The sequence below is a fragment of the Haliotis rufescens genome, unplaced genomic scaffold, assembly GCF_023055435.1.
Source record: "Haliotis rufescens isolate VD_foot unplaced genomic scaffold, xgHalRufe1.0.p SCAF_14, whole genome shotgun sequence".
Classification (NCBI taxonomy): Eukaryota; Metazoa; Mollusca; class Gastropoda; order Lepetellida; family Haliotidae; genus Haliotis; species Haliotis rufescens.
Window position 1 is genome coordinate 37,191,244 of NW_025963824.1, and position 21,031 is coordinate 37,212,274.

General features: G+C 42.9%; 1 protein-coding gene across 2 annotated transcripts in view; it reads left to right on the forward strand.

The window, feature by feature from the left end:
- LOC124113178 overlaps positions 1 to 21,031 on the forward strand; it is an 86,220-nt gene that overhangs the window by 12,666 nt on the left and 52,523 nt on the right. For both annotated transcript variants that reach the window (XM_048395392.1, XM_048395393.1), the window contains exons 3-7: positions 13,712 to 13,918; positions 15,577 to 15,789; positions 17,791 to 17,948; positions 18,716 to 18,838; positions 20,514 to 20,601. In XM_048395392.1, coding sequence (XP_048251349.1) covers positions 13,712 to 13,918; positions 15,577 to 15,789; positions 17,791 to 17,948; positions 18,716 to 18,838; positions 20,514 to 20,601 — 789 coding nt within the window. The remainder of the gene's footprint in view (positions 1 to 13,711; positions 13,919 to 15,576; positions 15,790 to 17,790; positions 17,949 to 18,715; positions 18,839 to 20,513; positions 20,602 to 21,031) is intronic.

Here is a 21,031-nt window from a genome sequence, read left to right on the forward strand (position 1 = left end):
GTGTAGGTGAGTTGACACAGTGGTAGTCAATGGAGATTCAGAGTGTGTAGGGGAGTTGACACAGTGTTAGTCAATGGAGATTCAGAATGTGTAAGTGAGTTGACACAGTGCTAGTCAATGGAGATTCAGAGTGTGTAGGTGAGTTGACACAGTGGTAGTCAATGGAGATTCAGAATGTGTAGGTGAGTTGACACAGTGGTAGGCAATGGAGTTTCAGAATGTGTAGGTGAGTTGACACAGTGGTAGTCAATGGAGATTCAGAATGTGTAGGTGAGTTGACACAGTAGTAGTCTATGGAGATTCAGAATGTGTAGGTGAGTTGACACAGTGGTAGTCAATGGAGATTCAGAATGTGTAGGTGAGTTGACACAGTGCTAGTCAATGTACATTCAGAATGTGTAGGTGAGTTGACACAGTGCTAGTCAATGGAGATTCAGAGTGTGTAGGTGAGTTGACACAGTGGTAGTCAATGGAGATTCAGAGTGTGTAGGTGAGTTGACACAGTGCTAGTCAATGGAGATTCAGAGTGTGTAGGTGAGTTGACACAGTGGTAGTCAATGGAGATTCAGAATGTGTAGGTGAGTTGACACAGTGCTAGTCAATAGAGATTCAGAATGTGTAGGTGAGTTGACACAGTGGTAGTCAATGGAGATTCAGAATGTGTAGGTGAGTTGACACAGTGGTAGGCAATGGAGTTTCAGAATGTGTAGGTGAGTTGACACAGTGCTAGTCAATGGAGATTCAGAATGTGTAGGTGAGTTGACACAGTAGTAGTCTATGGAGATTCAGAATGTGTAGGTGAGTTGACACAGTGCTAGTCAATGGAGATTCAGAATGTGTAGGTGAGTTGACACAGTGCTAGTCAATGGAGATTCAGAATGTGTAGGTGAGTTGACACAGTGCTAGTCAATGTACATTCAGAATGTGTAGGTGAGTTGACACAGTGCTAGTCAATGGAGATTCAGAGTGTGTAGGTGAGTTGACACAGTGCTAGTCAATGGAGATTCAGAATGTGTAAGTGAGTTGACACAGTGCTAGTCAATGGAGATTCAGAGTGTGTAGGTGAGTTGACACAGTGGTAGTCAATGGAGATTCAGAATGTGTAGGTGAGTTGACACAGTGCTAGTCAATAGAGATTCAGAATGTGTAGGTGAGTTGACACAGTGCTAGTCAATAGAGATTCAGAATGTGTAGGTGAGTTGACAGAGTGGTAGTCAATAGAGATTCAGAATGTGTAGGTGAGTTGACACAGTGCTAGTCAATAGAGATTCAGAATGTGTAGGTGAGTTGACACAGTGGTAGTCAATGGAGATTCAGAATGTGTAGGTGAGTTGACACAGTGGTAGTCAATGGAGATTCAGAATGTGTAGGTGAGTTGACACAGTGGTAGTCAATGGAGATTCAGAGTGTGTAGGTGAGTTGACACAGTGGTAGTCAATGGAGATTCAGAATGTGTAGGTGAGTTGACACAGTAGTAGTCTATGGAGATTCAGAATGTGTAGGTGAGTTGACACAGTGCTAGTCAATGGAGATTCAGAATGTGTAGGTGAGTTGACACAGTGCTAGTCAATGTACATTCAGAATGTGTAGGTGAGTTGACACAGTGGTAGTCAATGGAGATTCAGAATGTGTAGGTGAGTTGACACAGTGCTAGTCAATGTACATTCAGAATGTGTAGGTGAGTTGACACAGTGCTAGTCAATGGAGATTCAGAGTGTGTAGGTGAGTTGACACAGTGGTAGTCAATGGAGATTCAGAATGTGTAGGTGAGTTGACACAGTGGTAGTCAATGGAAATTCAGAATGTGTAGGTGAGTTGTCAATGGAGATTCAGAATGTGTAGGTGAGTTGACACAGTGGTAGTCAATGGAGATTCAGAATGTGTAGGTGAGTTGACACAGTGCTAGTCAATAGAGATTCAGAATGTGTAAGTGAGTTGACACAGTGCTAGTCAATAGAGATTCAGAATGTGTAGGTGAGTTGACACCGTGGTAGTCAATGGAGATTCAGAATGTGTAGGTGAGTTGACACAGTGGTAGTCAATGGAGATTCAGAGTGTGTAGGGGAGTTGACACAGTGTTAGTCAATGGAGATTCAGAATGTGTAAGTGAGTTGACACAGTGCTAGTCAATGGAGATTCAGAGTGTGTAGGTGAGTTGACACAGTGGTAGTCAATGGAGATTCAGAATGTGTAGGTGAGTTGACACAGTGGTAGGCAATGGAGTTTCAGAATGTGTAGGTGAGTTGACACAGTGGTAGTCAATGGAGATTCAGAATGTGTAGGTGAGTTGACACAGTAGTAGTCTATGGAGATTCAGAATGTGTAGGTGAGTTGACACAGTGGTAGTCAATGGAGATTCAGAATGTGTAGGTGAGTTGACACAGTGCTAGTCAATGTACATTCAGAATGTGTAGGTGAGTTGACACAGTGCTAGTCAATGGAGATTCAGAGTGTGTAGGTGAGTTGACACAGTGGTAGTCAATGGAGATTCAGAGTGTGTAGGTGAGTTGACACAGTGCTAGTCAATGGAGATTCAGAGTGTGTAGGTGAGTTGACACAGTGGTAGTCAATGGAGATTCAGAATGTGTAGGTGAGTTGACACAGTGCTAGTCAATAGAGATTCAGAATGTGTAGGTGAGTTGACACAGTGGTAGTCAATGGAGATTCAGAATGTGTAGGTGAGTTGACACAGTGGTAGGCAATGGAGTTTCAGAATGTGTAGGTGAGTTGACACAGTGCTAGTCAATGGAGATTCAGAATGTGTAGGTGAGTTGACACAGTAGTAGTCTATGGAGATTCAGAATGTGTAGGTGAGTTGACACAGTGCTAGTCAATGGAGATTCAGAATGTGTAGGTGAGTTGACACAGTGCTAGTCAATGGAGATTCAGAATGTGTAGGTGAGTTGACACAGTGCTAGTCAATGTACATTCAGAATGTGTAGGTGAGTTGACACAGTGCTAGTCAATGGAGATTCAGAGTGTGTAGGTGAGTTGACACAGTGCTAGTCAATGGAGATTCAGAATGTGTAAGTGAGTTGACACAGTGCTAGTCAATGGAGATTCAGAGTGTGTAGGTGAGTTGACACAGTGGTAGTCAATGGAGATTCAGAATGTGTAGGTGAGTTGACACAGTGCTAGTCAATAGAGATTCAGAATGTGTAGGTGAGTTGACACAGTGCTAGTCAATAGAGATTCAGAATGTGTAGGTGAGTTGACAGAGTGGTAGTCAATAGAGATTCAGAATGTGTAGGTGAGTTGACACAGTGCTAGTCAATAGAGATTCAGAATGTGTAGGTGAGTTGACACAGTGGTAGTCAATGGAGATTCAGAATGTGTAGGTGAGTTGACACAGTGGTAGTCAATGGAGATTCAGAATGTGTAGGTGAGTTGACACAGTGGTAGTCAATGGAGATTCAGAGTGTGTAGGTGAGTTGACACAGTGGTAGTCAATGGAGATTCAGAATGTGTAGGTGAGTTGACACAGTAGTAGTCTATGGAGATTCAGAATGTGTAGGTGAGTTGACACAGTGCTAGTCAATGGAGATTCAGAATGTGTAGGTGAGTTGACACAGTGCTAGTCAATGTACATTCAGAATGTGTAGGTGAGTTGACACAGTGGTAGTCAATGGAGATTCAGAATGTGTAGGTGAGTTGACACAGTGCTAGTCAATGTACATTCAGAATGTGTAGGTGAGTTGACACAGTGGTAGTCAATGGAGATTCAGAGTGTGTAGGGGAGTTGACACAGTGCTAGTCAATGGAGATTCAGAATGTGTAAGTGAGTTGACACAGTGCTAGTCAATGGAGATTCAGAGTGTGTAGGTGAGTTGACACAGTGGTAGTCAATGGAGATTCAGAATGTGTAGGTGAGTTGACACAGTGCTAGTCAATAGAGATTCAGAATGTGTAGGTGAGTTGACACAGTGCTAGTCAATAGAGATTCAGAATGTGTAGGTGAGTTGACACAGTGGTAGTCAATGGAGATTCAGAATGTGTAGGTGAGTTGACAGAGTGCTAGTCAATGGACATTCAGAATGTGTAGGTGAGTTGACACAGTGCTAGTCAATAGAGATTCAGAATGTGTAGGTGAGTTGACACAGTGCTAGTCAATAGAGATTCAGAATGTGTAGGTGAGTTGACACAGTGGTAGTCAATGGAGATTCAGAATGTGTAGGTGAGTTGACACCGTGGTAGTCAATGGACATTCAGAATGTGTAGGTGAGTTGACACAGTGGTAGTCAATGGAGATTCAGAATGTGGAGGTTAGTTGACACCGTGGTAGTCAATGGACATCCAGAATGTGTAGGTGAGTTGACACAGTGGTAGTCAATGGAGATTCAGAATGTGTAGGTGAGTTGACACAGTGGTAGTCAATGGAAATTCAGAATGTGTAGGTGAGTTGTCAATGGAGATTCAGAATGTGTAGGTGAGTTGACACAGTGGTAGTCAATGGAGATTCAGAATGTGTAGGTGAGTTGACACAGTGCTAGTCAATAGAGATTCAGAATGTGTAAGTGAGTTGACACAGTGCTAGTCAATAGAGATTCAGAATGTGTAGGTGAGTTGACACCGTGGTAGTCAATGGAGATTCAGAATGTGTAGGTGAGTTGACACAGTGGTAGTCAATGGAGATTCAGAATGTGTAGGTGAGTTGACACAGTGCTAGTCAATAGAGATTCAGAATGTGTAAGTGAGTTGACACAGTGCTAGTCAATAGAGATTCAGAATGTGTAGGTGAGTTGACACCGTGGTAGTCAATGGAGATTCAGAATGTGTAGGTGAGTTGACACAGTGCTAGTCAATAGAGATTCAGAATGTGTAGGTGAGTTGACACAGTGCTAGTCAATGTACATTCAGAATGTGTAGGTGAGTTGACACAGTGGTAGTCAATGGAGATTCAGAGTGTGTAGGTGAGTTGACACAGTGGTAGTCAATGGAGATTCAGAATGTGTAAGTGAGTTGACACAGTGGTAGTCAATGGAGATTCAGAGTGTGTAGGTGAGTTGACACAGTGGTAGTAAATGGAGATTCAGAATGTGTAGGTGAGTTGACACAGTGCTAGTCAATAGAGATTCAGAATGTGTAGGTGAGTTGACACAGTGCTAGTCAATAGAGATTCAGAATGTGTAGGTGAGTTGACACCGTGGTAGTCAATGGAGATTCAGAATGTGTAGGTGAGTTGACACCGTGGTAGTCAATGGACATTCAGAATGTGTAGGTGAGTTGACACAGTGGTAGTCAATGGAGATTCAGAATGTGGAGGTTAGTTGACACCGTGGTAGTCAATGGACATCCAGAATGTGTAGGTGAGTTGACACAGTGGTAGTCAATGGAGATTCAGAATGTGTAGGTGAGTTGACACAGTGGTAGTCAATGGAAATTCAGAATGTGTAGGTGAGTTGTCAATGGAGATTCAGAATGTGTAGGTGAGTTGACACAGTGGTAGTCAATGGAGATTCAGAATGTGTAGGTGAGTTGACACAGTGCTAGTCAATAGAGATTCAGAATGTGTAAGTGAGTTGACACAGTGCTAGTCAATAGAGATTCAGAATGTGTAGGTGAGTTGACACCGTGGTAGTCAATGGAGATTCAGAATGTGTAGGTGAGTTGACACCGTGGTAGTCAATGGACATTCAGAATGTGTAGGTGAGTTGACACAGTGGTAGTCAATGGAGATTCAGAATGTGGAGGTTAGTTGACACAGTGCTAGTCAATGGAGATTCAGAATGTGTAGGTGAGTTGACACAGTGGTAGTCAATGGAGATTCAGAATGTGTAGGTGAGTTGACACAGTGGTAGTCAATGGAGATTCAGAATGTGTAGGTGAGTTGACACAGTGGTAGTCAATGGAGATTCAGAATGTGTAGGTGAGTTGACACAGTGGTAGTCAATGGAGATTCAGAATGTGTAAGTGAGTTGACACAGTGGTAGTCAATGGAGATTCAGAATGTGTAGGTGAGTTGACACAGTGGTACTCAATGGAGATTCAGAATGTGTAGGTGAGTTGACACATTGGTAGTCAATGGAGATTCAGAATGTGTAGGTGAGTTGACACAGTGGTAGTCAATGGAGATTCAGAATGTGTAGGTGAGTTGACACAGTGGTAGTCAATGGAGATTCAGAATGTGTAGGTGAGTTGACACAGTGGTAGTCAATGGAGATTCAGAATGTGTAGGTGAGTTGACACAGTAGTAGTCAATGGAGATTCAGAATGTGTAGGTGAGTTGACACAGTGGTAGTCAATGGAGATTCAGAATGTGTAAGTGATTTGACACAGTAGTAGTCAATGGAGATTCAGAATGTGTAGGTGAGTTGACACATTAGTAGTCAATGGAGATTCAGAATGTGTAAGTGAGTTGACACAGTGGTAGTCAATGGAGATTCAGAATGTGTAGGTGAGTTGACACAGTGGTAGTCAATGGAGATTCAGAATGTGTAGGTGAGTTGACACAGTGGTAGTCAATGGAGATTCAGAATGTGTAGGTGAGTTGACACAGTGCTAGTCAATAGAGATTCAGAATGTGTAAGTGAGTTGACACAGTGCTAGTCAATAGAGATTCAGAATGTGTAGGTGAGTTGACACCGTGGTAGTCAATGGAGATTCAGAATGTGTAGGTGAGTTGACACAGTGCTAGTCAATGTACATTCAGAATGTGTAAGTGAGTTGACACAGTGCTAGTCAATGGAGATTCAGAGTGTGTAGGTGAGTTGACACAGTGGTAGTCAATGGAGATTCAGAATGTGTAGGTGAGTTGACACAGTGGTAGTCAATGGAAATTCAGAATGTGTAGGTGAGTTGTCAATGGAGATTCAGAATGTGTAGGTGAGTTGACACAGTGGTAGTCAATGGAGATTCAGAATGTGTAGGTGAGTTGACACATTAGTAGTCAATGGAGATTCAGAATGTGTAAGTGAGTTGACACAGTGGTAGTCAATGGAGATTCAGAATGTGTAGGTGAGTTGACACAGTGGTAGTCAATGGAGATTCAGAATGTGTAGGTGAGTTGACACAGTGGTAGTCAATGGAGATTCAGAATGTGTAGGTGAGTTGACACAGTGCTAGTCAATAGAGATTCAGAATGTGTAAGTGAGTTGACACAGTGCTAGTCAATAGAGATTCAGAATGTGTAGGTGAGTTGACACCGTGGTAGTCAATGGAGATTCAGAATGTGTAGGTGAGTTGACACAGTGCTAGTCAATGTACATTCAGAATGTGTAAGTGAGTTGACACAGTGCTAGTCAATGGAGATTCAGAGTGTGTAGGTGAGTTGACACAGTGGTAGTCAATGGAGATTCAGAATGTGTAGGTGAGTTGACACAGTGGTAGTCAATGGAAATTCAGAATGTGTAGGTGAGTTGTCAATGGAGATTCAGAATGTGTAGGTGAGTTGACACAGTGGTAGTCAATGGAGATTCAGAATGTGTAGGTGAGTTGACACAGTGCTAGTCAATAGAGATTCAGAATGTGTAAGTGAGTTGACACAGTGCTAGTCAATAGAGATTCAGAATGTGTAGGTGAGTTGACACCGTGGTAGTCAATGGAGATTCAGAATGTGTAGGTGAGTTGACACAGTGGTAGTCAATGGAGATTCAGAGTGTGTAGGGGAGTTGACACAGTGCTAGTCAATGGAGATTCAGAATGTGTAAGTGAGTTGACACAGTGCTAGTCAATGGAGATTCAGAGTGTGTAGGTGAGTTGACACAGTGGTAGTCAATGGAGATTCAGAATGTGTAGGTGAGTTGACACAGTGGTAGGCAATGGAGTTTCAGAATGTGTAGGTGAGTTGACACAGTGGTAGTCAATGGAGATTCAGAATGTGTAGGTGAGTTGACACAGTAGTAGTCTATGGAGATTCAGAATGTGTAGGTGAGTTGACACAGTGGTAGTCAATGGAGATTCAGAATGTGTAGGTGAGTTGACACAGTGCTAGTCAATGTACATTCAGAATGTGTAGGTGAGTTGACACAGTGCTAGTCAATGGAGATTCAGAGTGTGTAGGTGAGTTGACACAGTGGTAGTCAATGGAGATTCAGAGTGTGTAGGTGAGTTGACACAGTGCTAGTCAATGGAGATTCAGAGTGTGTAGGTGAGTTGACACAGTGGTAGTCAATGGAGATTCAGAATGTGTAGGTAAGTTGACACAGTGCTAGTCAATAGAGATTCAGAATGTGTAGGTGAGTTGACACAGTGGTAGTCAATGGAGATTCAGAATGTGTAGGTGAGTTGACACAGTGGTAGGCAATGGAGTTTCAGAATGTGTAGGTGAGTTGACACAGTGCTAGTCAATGGAGATTCAGAATGTGTAGGTGAGTTGACACAGTAGTAGTCTATGGAGATTCAGAATGTGTAGGTGAGTTGACACAGTGCTAGTCAATGGAGATTCAGAATGTGTAGGTGAGTTGACACAGTGCTAGTCAATGGAGATTCAGAATGTGTAGGTGAGTTGACACAGTGCTAGTCAATGTACATTCAGAATGTGTAGGTGAGTTGACACAGTGCTAGTCAATGGAGATTCAGAGTGTGTAGGTGAGTTGACACAGTGCTAGTCAATGGAGATTCAGAATGTGTAAGTGAGTTGACACAGTGCTAGTCAATGGAGATTCAGAGTGTGTAGGTGAGTTGACACAGTGGTAGTCAATGGAGATTCAGAATGTGTAGGTGAGTTGACACAGTGCTAGTCAATAGAGATTCAGAATGTGTAGGTGAGTTGACACAGTGCTAGTCAATAGAGATTCAGAATGTGTAGGTGAGTTGACAGAGTGGTAGTCAATAGAGATTCAGAATGTGTAGGTGAGTTGACACAGTGCTAGTCAATAGAGATTCAGAATGTGTAGGTGAGTTGACACAGTGGTAGTCAATGGAGATTCAGAATGTGTAGGTGAGTTGACACAGTGGTAGTCAATGGAGATTCAGAATGTGTAGGTGAGTTGACACAGTGGTAGTCAATGGAGATTCAGAATGTGTAGGTGAGTTGACACAGTGGTAGTCAATGGAGATTCAGAATGTGTAGGTGAGTTGACACAGTAGTAGTCTATGGAGATTCAGAATGTGTAAGTGAGTTGACAAAGTGCTAGTCAATGGAGATTCAGAATGTGTAGGTGAGTTGACACAGTGCTAGTCAATGTACATTCAGAATGTGTAGGTGAGTTGACACAGTGGTAGTCAATGGAGATTCAGAATGTGTAGGTGAGTTGACACAGTGCTAGTCAATGTACATTCAGAATGTGTAGGTGAGTTGACACAGTGGTAGTCAATGGAGATTCAGAGTGTGTAGGGGAGTTGACACAGTGCTAGTCAATGGAGATTCAGAATGTGTAAGTGAGTTGACACAGTGCTAGTCAATGGAGATTCAGAGTGTGTAGGTGAGTTGACACAGTGGTAGTCAATGGAGATTCAGAATGTGTAGGTGAGTTGACACAGTGCTAGTCAATAGAGATTCAGAATGTGTAGGTGAGTTGACACAGTGCTAGTCAATAGAGATTCAGAATGTGTAGGTGAGTTGACACAGTGGTAGTCAATGGAGATTCAGAATGTGTAGGTGAGTTGACACAGTGGTAGTCAATGGACATTCAGAATGTGTAGGTGAGTTGACACAGTGCTAGTCAATAGAGATTCAGAATGTGTAGGTGAGTTGACACAGTGCTAGTCAATAGAGATTCAGAATGTGTAGGTGAGTTGACACAGTGGTAGTCAATGGAGATTCAGAATGTGTAGGTGAGTTGACACCGTGGTAGTCAATGGACATTCAGAATGTGTAGGTGAGTTGACACAGTGGTAGTCAATGGAGATTCAGAATGTGGAGGTTAGTTGACACCGTGGTAGTCAATGGACATCCAGAATGTGTAGGTGAGTTGACACAGTGGTAGTCAATGGAGATTCAGAATGTGTAGGTGAGTTGACACAGTGGTAGTCAATGGAAATTCAGAATGTGTAGGTGAGTTGTCAATGGAGATTCAGAATGTGTAGGTGAGTTGACACATTGGTAGTCAATGGAGATTCAGAATGTGTAGGTGAGTTGACACAGTGCTAGTCAATAGAGATTCAGAATGTGTAAGTGAGTTGACACAGTGCTAGTCAATAGAGATTCAGAATGTGTAGGTGAGTTGACACCGTGGTAGTCAATGGAGATTCAGAATGTGTAGGTGAGTTGACACAGTGCTAGTCAATGTACATTCAGAATGTGTAAGTGAGTTGACACAGTGCTAGTCAATGGAGATTCAGAGTGTGTAGGTGAGTTGACACAGTGGTAGTCAATGGAGATTCAGAATGTGTAGGTGAGTTGACACAGTGGTAGTCAATGGAAATTCAGAATGTGTAGGTGAGTTGTCAATGGAGATTCAGAATGTGTAGGTGAGTTGACACAGTGGTAGTCAATGGAGATTCAGAATGTGTAGGTGAGTTGACACAGTGCTAGTCAATAGAGATTCAGAATGTGTAAGTGAGTTGACACAGTGCTAGTCAATAGAGATTCAGAATGTGTAGGTGAGTTGACACCGTGGTAGTCAATGGAGATTCAGAATGTGTAGGTGAGTTGACACAGTGGTAGTCAATGGAGATTCAGAGTGTGTAGGGGAGTTGACACAGTGCTAGTCAATGGAGATTCAGAATGTGTAAGTGAGTTGACACAGTGCTAGTCAATGGAGATTCAGAGTGTGTAGGTGAGTTGACACAGTGGTAGTCAATGGATATTCAGAATGTGTAGGTGAGTTGACACAGTGGTAGTCAATGGAGATTCAGAATGTGTAGGTGAGTTGACACAGTGGTAGTCAATGGAGATTCAGAATGTGTAGGTGAGTTGACACAGTGGTAGTCAATGGAGATTCAGAATGTGTAGGTGAGTTGACACAGTGGTAGTCAATGGAGATTCAGAATGTGTAGGTGAGTTGACACAGTGCTAGTCAATGGAGATTCAGAATGTGTAGGTGAGTTGACACAGTGGTAGTCAATGGAGATTCAGAATGTGTAGGTGAGTTGACACAGTGGTAGGCAATGGAGTTTCAGAATGTGTAGGTGAGTTGACACAGTGCTAGTCAATGGAGATTCAGAATGTGTAGGTGAGTTGACACAGTAGTAGTCTTTGGAGATTCAGAATGTGTAGGTGAGTTGACACAGTGCTAGTCAATGGAGATTCAGAATGTGTAGGTGAGTTGACACCGTGGTAGTCAATGGAGATTCAGAATGTGTAGGTGAGTTGACACAGTGCTAGTCAATGTACATTCAGAATGTGTAGGTGAGTTGACACAGTGGTAGTCAATGGAGATTCAGAGTGTGTAGGTGAGTTGACACAGTGCTAGTCAATGGAGATTCAGAATGTGTAAGTGAGTTGACACAGTGGTAGTCAATGGAGATTCAGAGTGTGTAGGTGAGTTGACACAGTGGTAGTAAATGGAGATTCAGAATGTGTAGGTGAGTTGACACAGTGCTAGTCAATAGAGATTCAGAATGTGTAGGTGAGTTGACACAGTGCTAGTCAATAGAGATTCAGAATGTGTAGGTGAGTTGACACCGTGGTAGTCAATGGAGATTCAGAATGTGTAGGTGAGTTGACACCGTGGTAGTCAATGGACATTCAGAATGTGTAGGTGAGTTGACACAGTGGTAGTCAATGGAGATTCAGAATGTGGAGGTTAGTTGACACCGTGGTAGTCAATGGACATCCAGAATGTGTAGGTGAGTTGACACAGTGGTAGTCAATGGAGATTCAGAATGTGTAGGTGAGTTGACACAGTGGTAGTCAATGGAAATTCAGAATGTGTAGGTGAGTTGTCAATGGAGATTCAGAATGTGTAGGTGAGTTGACACAGTGGTAGTCAATGGAGATTCAGAATGTGTAGGTGAGTTGACACAGTGCTAGTCAATAGAGATTCAGAATGTGTAAGTGAGTTGACACAGTGCTAGTCAATAGAGATTCAGAATGTGTAGGTGAGTTGACACCGTGGTAGTCAATGGAGATTCAGAATGTGTAGGTGAGTTGACACCGTGGTAGTCAATGGACATTCAGAATGTGTAGGTGAGTTGACACAGTGGTAGTCAATGGAGATTCAGAATGTGGAGGTTAGTTGACACCGTGCTAGTCAATGGAGATTCAGAATGTGTAGGTGAGTTGACACAGTGCTAGTCAATGGAGATTCAGAATGTGTAGGTGAGTTGACACAGTGGTAGTCAATGGAGATTCAGAATGTGTAGGTGAGTTGACACAGTGGTAGTCAATGGAGATTCAGAATGTGTAGGTGAGTTGACACAGTGGTAGTCAATGGAGATTCAGAATGTGTAAGTGAGTTGACACAGTGGTACTCAATGGAGATTCAGAATGTGTAGGTGAGTTGACACATTGGTAGTCAATGGAGATTCAGAATGTGTAGGTAAGATGACATAGTGGTAGTCAATGGAGATTCAGAATGTGTAGGTGAGTTGACACAGTTGTAGTCAATGGACATTCAGAATGTGTAGGTAAGATGACACAGTGGTAGTCAATGGAGATTCAGAATGTGTAGGTGAGTTGACACAGTGGTAGTCAATGGAGATTCAGAATCTGTAGGTGAGTTGACAGAGTGCTAGTCAATGGAGATTCAGAATGTGTAGGTGAGTTGACACAGTGGTAGTCAATGGAGATTCAGAATGTGTAGGTGAGTTGACACAGTGATATTCAATGGAGATTCAGAATGTGTAGGTGAGTTGACAGAGTCCTAGTCAATGGAGATTCAGAATTTGTAGGTGAGTTGACAGAGTGCTAGTCAATGGAGATTCAGAATGTGTAGGTGAGTTGACAGAGTGCTAGTCAATGGAGATTCAGAATGTGTAGGTGAGTTGACACAGTGGTAGTCAATGGAGATTCAGAATGTGTAAGTGAGTTGACACAGTGGTAGTCAATGGAGATTCAGAATGTGTAGGTGAGTTGACACAGTAGTAGTCAATGGACATTCAGAATGTGTAGGTAAGATGACACAGTAGTAGTCAATGGAGATTCAGAATGTGTAGGTTAGTTGACACATTAGTAGTCAATGGAGATTCAGAATGTGTAGGTGAGTTGACACAGTAGTAGTCAATGGAGATTCAGAATGTGTAGGTGAGTTGACACAGTAGTAGTCAATGGACATTCAGAATGTGTAGGTAAGATGACACAGTGGTAGTCAATGGAGATTCAGAATGTGTAGGTGAGTTGACACAGTAGTAGTCAATGGAGATTCAGAATGTGTAGGTGAGTTGACACAGTGGTAGTCAATGGAGATTCAGAATGTGTAGGTGAGTTGACAGTGCTAGTCAATGGGAATTCAGAATATGTAGGGAAGTTGTGACACTAGTTGACGGGGGGAGTGTAGAATGTACAGGAAAAGATGAATGCCACATTTTGAATAAATACAGCATCAGATAATTAGTTAGTACAATGCCGCAAAGGTAATGTCATTTACAAATTGTAACTATGCAAACTGTTTTAGTTTCTGGTCTTCCTTCCCGACTTTGTTTAAAAACCAATCTGTAATACACACAGACACAGTACGATGACTTTATTGGCAAGAATGTATATGTATGAATAGCTGTACACACAATTCTCCCCATGTACAACAATATGCTGACATGACATGTATATATATGCTGTACCTGCTGAGATGAATAAATGGCACTATGGCAATCAGCGCGTATATGATATGAATATGCTTGATGATGTCATAAAAGCACCCAATTTCATGAGACAATTTGACCCTGTCTCCAGGGCAGCCTCCCTTGCCTGCTTTAGTCAACACATACGAGGTCCACATCGAGATGAAGTCAGTCACAGAGAACACGACCACAAGCATCAATGAGTATTTTAACGGGACAACACAACAGCTCGCTGTCCGGCAAACGTTGCTGGGAGTGCGCGTGTACAGTTACTTCCACTACGCCCTGGATGAGCTGCTGACAGTGGTTCCTCAGGAAGGTAGGTCCAAACAGAATTCATAATATTAACCTCCCGTGAAGAGCCGGGGTAGAATAGGTCTTCAGCAACCCATGCTTGCCGCGAAAAGCGACTCTGCTTGTCGTGGGAGGCAACTAACGGGATCGGGTGGTCAGGCTCACTGACTTTGTTGATATATGTCATCGTATCCCAATTGCGTGGATCGATGCTCATGATTTCAATCACTGGATTGTCTTGTACGGACTTGATTATTTATTGACCGCCGTCATATAACTGGCATATTGCTGAGTGCGGCGTTAAACAACAAACAAACAAACATAATACCAACTCCGTTAGGCAGCTATAACCTCTATTCTATCTACTGAAGTTTGCATTTGCAAAGAGTGAATGAGTGAGTTTGGTTTTACGCCGCTTTTAGCACTATTCCAGCGATAACGCGCCGGGGAACACCAGAAATGAGCTTCACCCCTTATACCCATGTCGGGAATCGAAGCTCTTTAACCACTAGGCTACCCGACCGTGCCGCATTCGCAAGGAAATATTTTGAGCATAGCCCATTTCCTCCATATAGCAGTGTGCGTGCGTGCGTGGATGCGTGCGTGCGAGTGTGTGTGCGTGCGTAGGTACGTGTGTGAACCAAACAACCCATTGTCTGGTACTATGAGTAACTATCATGCCGTCGGTTGAGACTCGATTATTTACAGACCGCATTCATTTAGCTGGAATATTGCTGAGTGCGGCTAAGCAACAAACAAACAACCCAAACCACCCGCTCGATTGCACAGGAGAGATAGCTTCACGATAGCCATGTGCCTCTACTGTTCTAGACCATCGGTCAGCCAGTCCAGAAACAAGTTTCCTAGCCCAGAGTCGATTACTGACAAGTGTATTATTAAAAGGTGTAACAATTCAAAGCCGATCTTCAGACACGACCAATGAGAATCTCGTGTGTGACCCCGAGATAATTTTCTGTGACCTTCCTGATGGTAGTTACCCTACCCCAGGTGTGATCCCGGGGGATCTATGGCCGCGAGACGGGCGCACGGGTGGCCCAGTCGTCTAAGGTGCAGAGTTGTGTCCCTTGGGCACGCCAGAAACCTATGATTGTGGGTTCGAATCCCGGTTCGCCCCGATTTTGTTTCTAGGTTCGTTAACACCATACCCGTGCTCGTGGGTATCACCGAAGTGATTACCGTCTGAGACCTGCATCGTTTCGGGCTTTCCTCCCACATTAAGCTGACACGCCATGATATAACTGGACTTCTGTTAAAAGCGGCGTTGGGGCGGTCGGGTAGCCTAGGGGTTAAAGCGTTCGCTCGTCACGCCGAAGACCCGGGTTCTATTCCCGACATAGCTACAATGTGTGCCGGAAGCCCATTTCTGGTATCCCTGCAGTGATATTGCTGGAATATTTCTAAAAGCGGCGTAAAACCATACTCACTCACTAAAAGCGGCGTTACCTGGTTTGGTTCAAGAATAATTGAAACAAGGATTACACAAACTATCTTTGCTTCACCGACGTGACTGTAAAAGACTGTTCTAACTGGTAACTATCTGGTATAAAACTGGAATACTGTTAAAAGCGGCGTTAAACCACACTCACTCCACTCACTCACACACGATTGTTGCATCTTGTTGGATGTGCCATAAAACAACATGCACTCACTCCTTCTTTCCAGGAACCTGCGTAGTGACGAATATATCAACTTCCAAGTTGAGCTACCTATTCGGTGACCATGGCAACGCCTCCAGTATCCTCCAGCTCGGTCGAGACACCACCCAGGTGTATCAGGGAACAGACACGGTGAGGGGGATACGCGTTCGGAAGTGGTGTTCCTGTCAAACCTGGGACGCTTTTAACGCAACCATGAATGTAACATGGTACTTTTCAGGTGAGGCTGATAATAATAATAATAATAATAATAATAATAATAATAATAATAATTACAATAATAATAACAATAATAATAATAATTTTATAGTAATTAAAATAATAATAAGTCCTTTTCTAATGACATCGGCATGTCCTTTGGACTCGCCAAATGCAACATTCTTCGTCTGAAACGTGGCAAGGTAGAAGAGGGAGGATCAGTCAGTTTACTTGGAGGAGGAGTTATTGACCATCTTGTGGAAGGCCTATATACGTACTTAGGGATGCAGATCAGGGACAAACTCTAGAATGCCCATATCAAGAACGAACTTCGGGCAGAGTACAAATGTAGACTTTAGAAAATCTGGAGTTCAAAGCCACAAATAATTATGCTGTGCCCGTCCTTTCGTATTCTGTTGGTGTTGTTGATTGGACAAAACAAGAAATTCAGGGTATTGACACCCTCACACGAAGAATCCTGTCAGACAATAGATCCCACCACCCTCGCTCTTCCCTAAATCGCTTATATTTACCAATCATTATGGGAGGGCGTGGTTTGATTAACGTTGGGGCTCTTCGTAATAGAATTGTTTTGTGCACTTTTGCACACATTTATTTGTCTGATGATCATCTTGTGAAGCATGTCAAGACTCATGATGAAAACAAGGTATTCCTCAGTTTTCTAAAACGAGCCAAGGATGTGGGACAGAATCTCAATGTCGGTGTTGATTTTGTTGATGGCTCTGTACTGCTGGACGGTACAGAAATGAGTGTCAACCAAGTGCTATATCAAGTCGGCCCAGACTCAGGCTTTCTGAACGACCAGTGCATCGAGTTTGTGTGCAGTTTGATGAGAAGATCAGCAATACTGCAGAGTCCTTTGCTTGGAAGAAGTCGTCTGACCTGTAAAGTGAAACGGAAGGCTTTCTGTTTGCTGCTCAGGACCAGTCACTTCCCACTCGAACCAGTCAATGTGTGATTTTGCATTAAAATGTAAATATGAAATGTAGATTATGTTATGAATGTAATGAGACTGTCCAACACATTGTCAGTGGATGCCCAGCTTTTGCACAAACACAGTATCTAAAACGACATGATGGTGTAGCTTGATCATTTTATTACCGTCTTCGCCATGCTTGTGGTTTTGACACAGAGATCCATCCATGGTACGACCCCGAATATGTAGAGGGCGTCATGGAAAATGATAAATACAAAATCCCTTGGAATAGGCCCATTTACAGCCTCAGACCTATCTAGGCCTAAAAAAACCGATCTTGTCCTTTTTGATAAATCCAATGAAATCATTTATATCATTGAATTGTCTGTCCCCTTTGACACTAATGTGATTGACAAGATTAAGGGAAAAACATGGCAAATATGCGGACCTCGCTTTCGAAATGTCACGCTTGCATCCCAAGTACCAAGTTTCCCGACTCCCCATTGTTCTCGGTGACTTAGGTTCGGTACTGTTGACTGACATTGGGAGAGTACCCGGGTTTGCTAGCAGGAATACAGCCCTTCTGACAATCTGGGTAATGCAGAAGGCTGCAGTGGTGGGGTGTCTTCACATTCTCCAAGAGGTTCTGGGTGGGTTTGTCTAGACAGCGCTTCCTGGAAGTCCCATGTAGAGGGGGCAAGGGCCCTGAGCTGATGATGAGCCTAAACAGCCTGAGTGTGCCAGGATCACCAAAACCCTCTTTCCTGCATTTTTTATTTGTAAATAATAATAATAATAATAATAATAATAACAACAACAACAACAACAACAATAACAACAACAACAATAACAATAATATTTCATTCTCAGCTCCCTGAGGAGTATACAGTCCGAGCTGCCTGTTTGGCGGTGGAAGCTTAACATTCACATTACCTTGAACACATGCATGCGCTCCCTGCAGTCAGTTACTTTTCCGAAATAAAAACGTTTTACCGGATTGAGGGAATCGTGCTTGAGTTTTACCGCAGCTACTATGACTTCCTGTATAAATGACGTAATGTATCCATGATGCATTGTTTCTGACAGATCCAGCTTCGTGGGATACTGGAATTGGCCTCGAAGCAGTTCCTGTTCGAGCCTGGGTTCAAGGTCACTCAGGTCATGCCGGTGGCCATAAATACTTCGAACAAATCTTCGACATGTTTCACTTCAATGATTTGATTACAACAAAAGACGCTCTTCAGGTACTCAAACAACGCACTGCATTTTCAAACTCCCTTTCTTTGACTCGGTCCCACTGTGGTCCACTGGATCGGTGGACCTGATGTCTTGGCTGATTGAGTGTTATGGCACCCCGAAGATGTTCCTCGTAAGAACAATGACTTGTTTCTTTAGACGAGACTCGATTATACAGACCGCCATCAAATAAGTGGTATATGGGTGACTGCGTCGTTGAGACGTCTTTTGAGATATCCCTAGATGCTGTTGCTTATTAAACAATATATACGGAGTATATGCATTATAGTCTCATAATGCATGGTGGTGGCTGGGACAGCAGAGGTGTGTTACATATATATTTAAATTATGTATCGGTGTAAGGGTGTAAGGGTAACTCAACTCATTTGATGATATATTTTCAAAACATATTTGTAATTTCTGAACGCATATGTTCTGTAAGAGGGAAGGCCGCAATTCGCTGTGCAGTGTTGCGTCGCTTGGGCACTCCAGAAACCTATGATCTTGGGTTCGAATCCCGGTTTACCCTGATTATGTTTCTAGGTTTATCAGCACCACACCCGGGCTTGCGGGTTACATTGAAGTGGTAAACGTCTGAGACCTGCATCACCCTCCTCCCACATTAAGCTGACACGCCGCGATATAACTGGAACATTGTTCAATCACTCACTCACTCTAAAATACTGTATCCGCACTTGCTTGTTGACAAACAGTTTATTCAGCATCTGATGTCATCTGTATACAATTCTTCGTAACTATTGTCTTTGTTCGACAGGTGCCCGATCTCATCTACTGTGGCGGGCGCAGAGTACACAAAGCGATGCCAAGTATTCCATCCTCGTTTTCAGTGCAAGTTGAACTGGTGGAGACAAATACGAAACTACTCAGTAATATTGAGGTAGGAATGAACATGGACACTTATTTTTACGTGATGGAGAAATCAGGAGAATCTGTGGAATCGGAATGTAGAATCAACGCGCACCCACAGATTCGAGTGATGGATGCGACTTAAACCATGTTATGGTTGATATAGAGATGTTCCATAACACAATGACCTGTAGTTGGCAGCTGACACTGAACTGCCCGCTCAGATGACCAGTGCATTCCTCGCTCAGAATCAAAGCGTGACGTCATGTTAATTGCTGACAATGTTTACACTGTCCACGCCGGGTGTTGCGGGTATGCCTCTTTGATAAACCTAATCAGTAAATAAACGCGACCAATCCTTTTCCATATTCACAAGCGATCTCTGCCACAGAAAGATTCCGACTTTACCATGAGGAAGTGTTTATGACTCACCATCGACTAATGATACCAGGTGTTCGCAAAAAAGCTGAGCGATTCTTGCCTCACCGCAAAGGCAAGTCAATTATTCACTTGAAAAAACACGGGAACCTAAGGCAAAATAGGGAATTGCATCTGACATCATTTTTGTCACTGATGCGTCAAATAATAGGTCACCGATAATAATCAGTAACATGCACAAATATAGACAACGATACGAAATCGCTTTCCCCCTCTCACAAACATTCCCGAAACATTGCGAGTTTTCCTGGAATGCGCGCATTAATATTTATTACGTCACAGGGTAACTGATGTGTCAGTCGGACAGTGACAGTAGACAATATAGTTCCAACTGAAATCTATTTCTTATACAGTGGCGAAGCAACATATACGCAAAACAACAATTGTTTTTAATTGGCTTTCGCGGCAATCCATCGGTCTGTCCGCAAGAGTAACTGCCCTTTGTCAAAGGGAAGCTACTCTAACCCTAGTCTATGATACGTCAAGGCCACGGTCAGACGTTGTTGACAGTCGGCCTGTCCCATCATAACGTTAAGAAGTGAAGTCAGATGTACACACAGCGACAAAACAAAACAAGGTAACAATTCAAACATATTTCGGCCAAATCCAACTTTTTTAATTTGTGGAAAAGGTTTCAAGCCGCAGAGGTCTACAAGCATAGATATGGCTACTGATCCCGATTGGCTAGCTCGCGTGCCCTCGCAAAATTGTTTCGAAATTTATATCTCCAAAGTTGCCAATGCCTAAGCTACGTCACAGTTAGCCACTGATTTTCAGTATATTATAATTAGACTGTTCTTTTAATTATGATAGCAATTATCCCTGTAGTTTATCCAGATTCCCGATGGTTAATTCTGACTCGATCGCCGAATAACGAGGCGACGCCATGTTTGTTTATAAACGGTGAAAGTAGTCCCTACATGACCTTTGATATTTGCATCTCTATCCGCACATGACCCCAAAGGATATGGTTTTTATCCGTTGGCTTTCTCCTGCTGAGAAACCTACCCATTATATGATAAAACACAATCCGTTAACAGCCAGTCAGGAAACGGTTGTTCAGTCGTGGGGATTGTGGATAAACAAACTTAAGAAAAATGCTGGAATGCTTGAAAATGCCTTAGAATCATATTCAATGTATTTATTTATCAAACGTGACATTAAAGATTGCTGCTTGTTGCGAGATTAACTAAACATTGTCCATGCAGCAATACCTGTCTTCAAGATCGGGGAGACACACATAAAAGGTTTTTTTCAATTTTATGTAGATTTGGCTGGACACACAGATGAAACTTGGTAAACACATTTACAACCAAAAGTCGGCTCATCTGGCGAACATACAGGATTTCAACACAGGTGGGTAGAATGTTTCACATGAACTTGCCAAACATGTCCCATTGCCAAGACAACCCGTGAAGATACGGGGATGAGTAGGTCTTCAGCAACCCATGCTTGCCGTAAAAGGCGACTGTGCTTGTCGTAAGAGAGTGGTCAGGCTCGATGACTTTATTGATGCATGCCATCGATCCCAATTGCACAGATCGATGTTCATAATGTAAATAACTGGGGTGTCTGGTCCAGGCTCGATTATTTGCAGACCGCCATGATATAGCTGAAATATTGCCAGGAGCGGCATTAAACAAATAAAAAATTAAAAAATATTGCTATCAGGCTTTAATTCTGTGACATGGATGTGTGATCAGGGCGAAACTTTGCATTCTCTCCTCCATTATGTGAAAGTCTCAACATTTACCTTGTCGGGTGATGGGGTATTAGATTTCAAAGC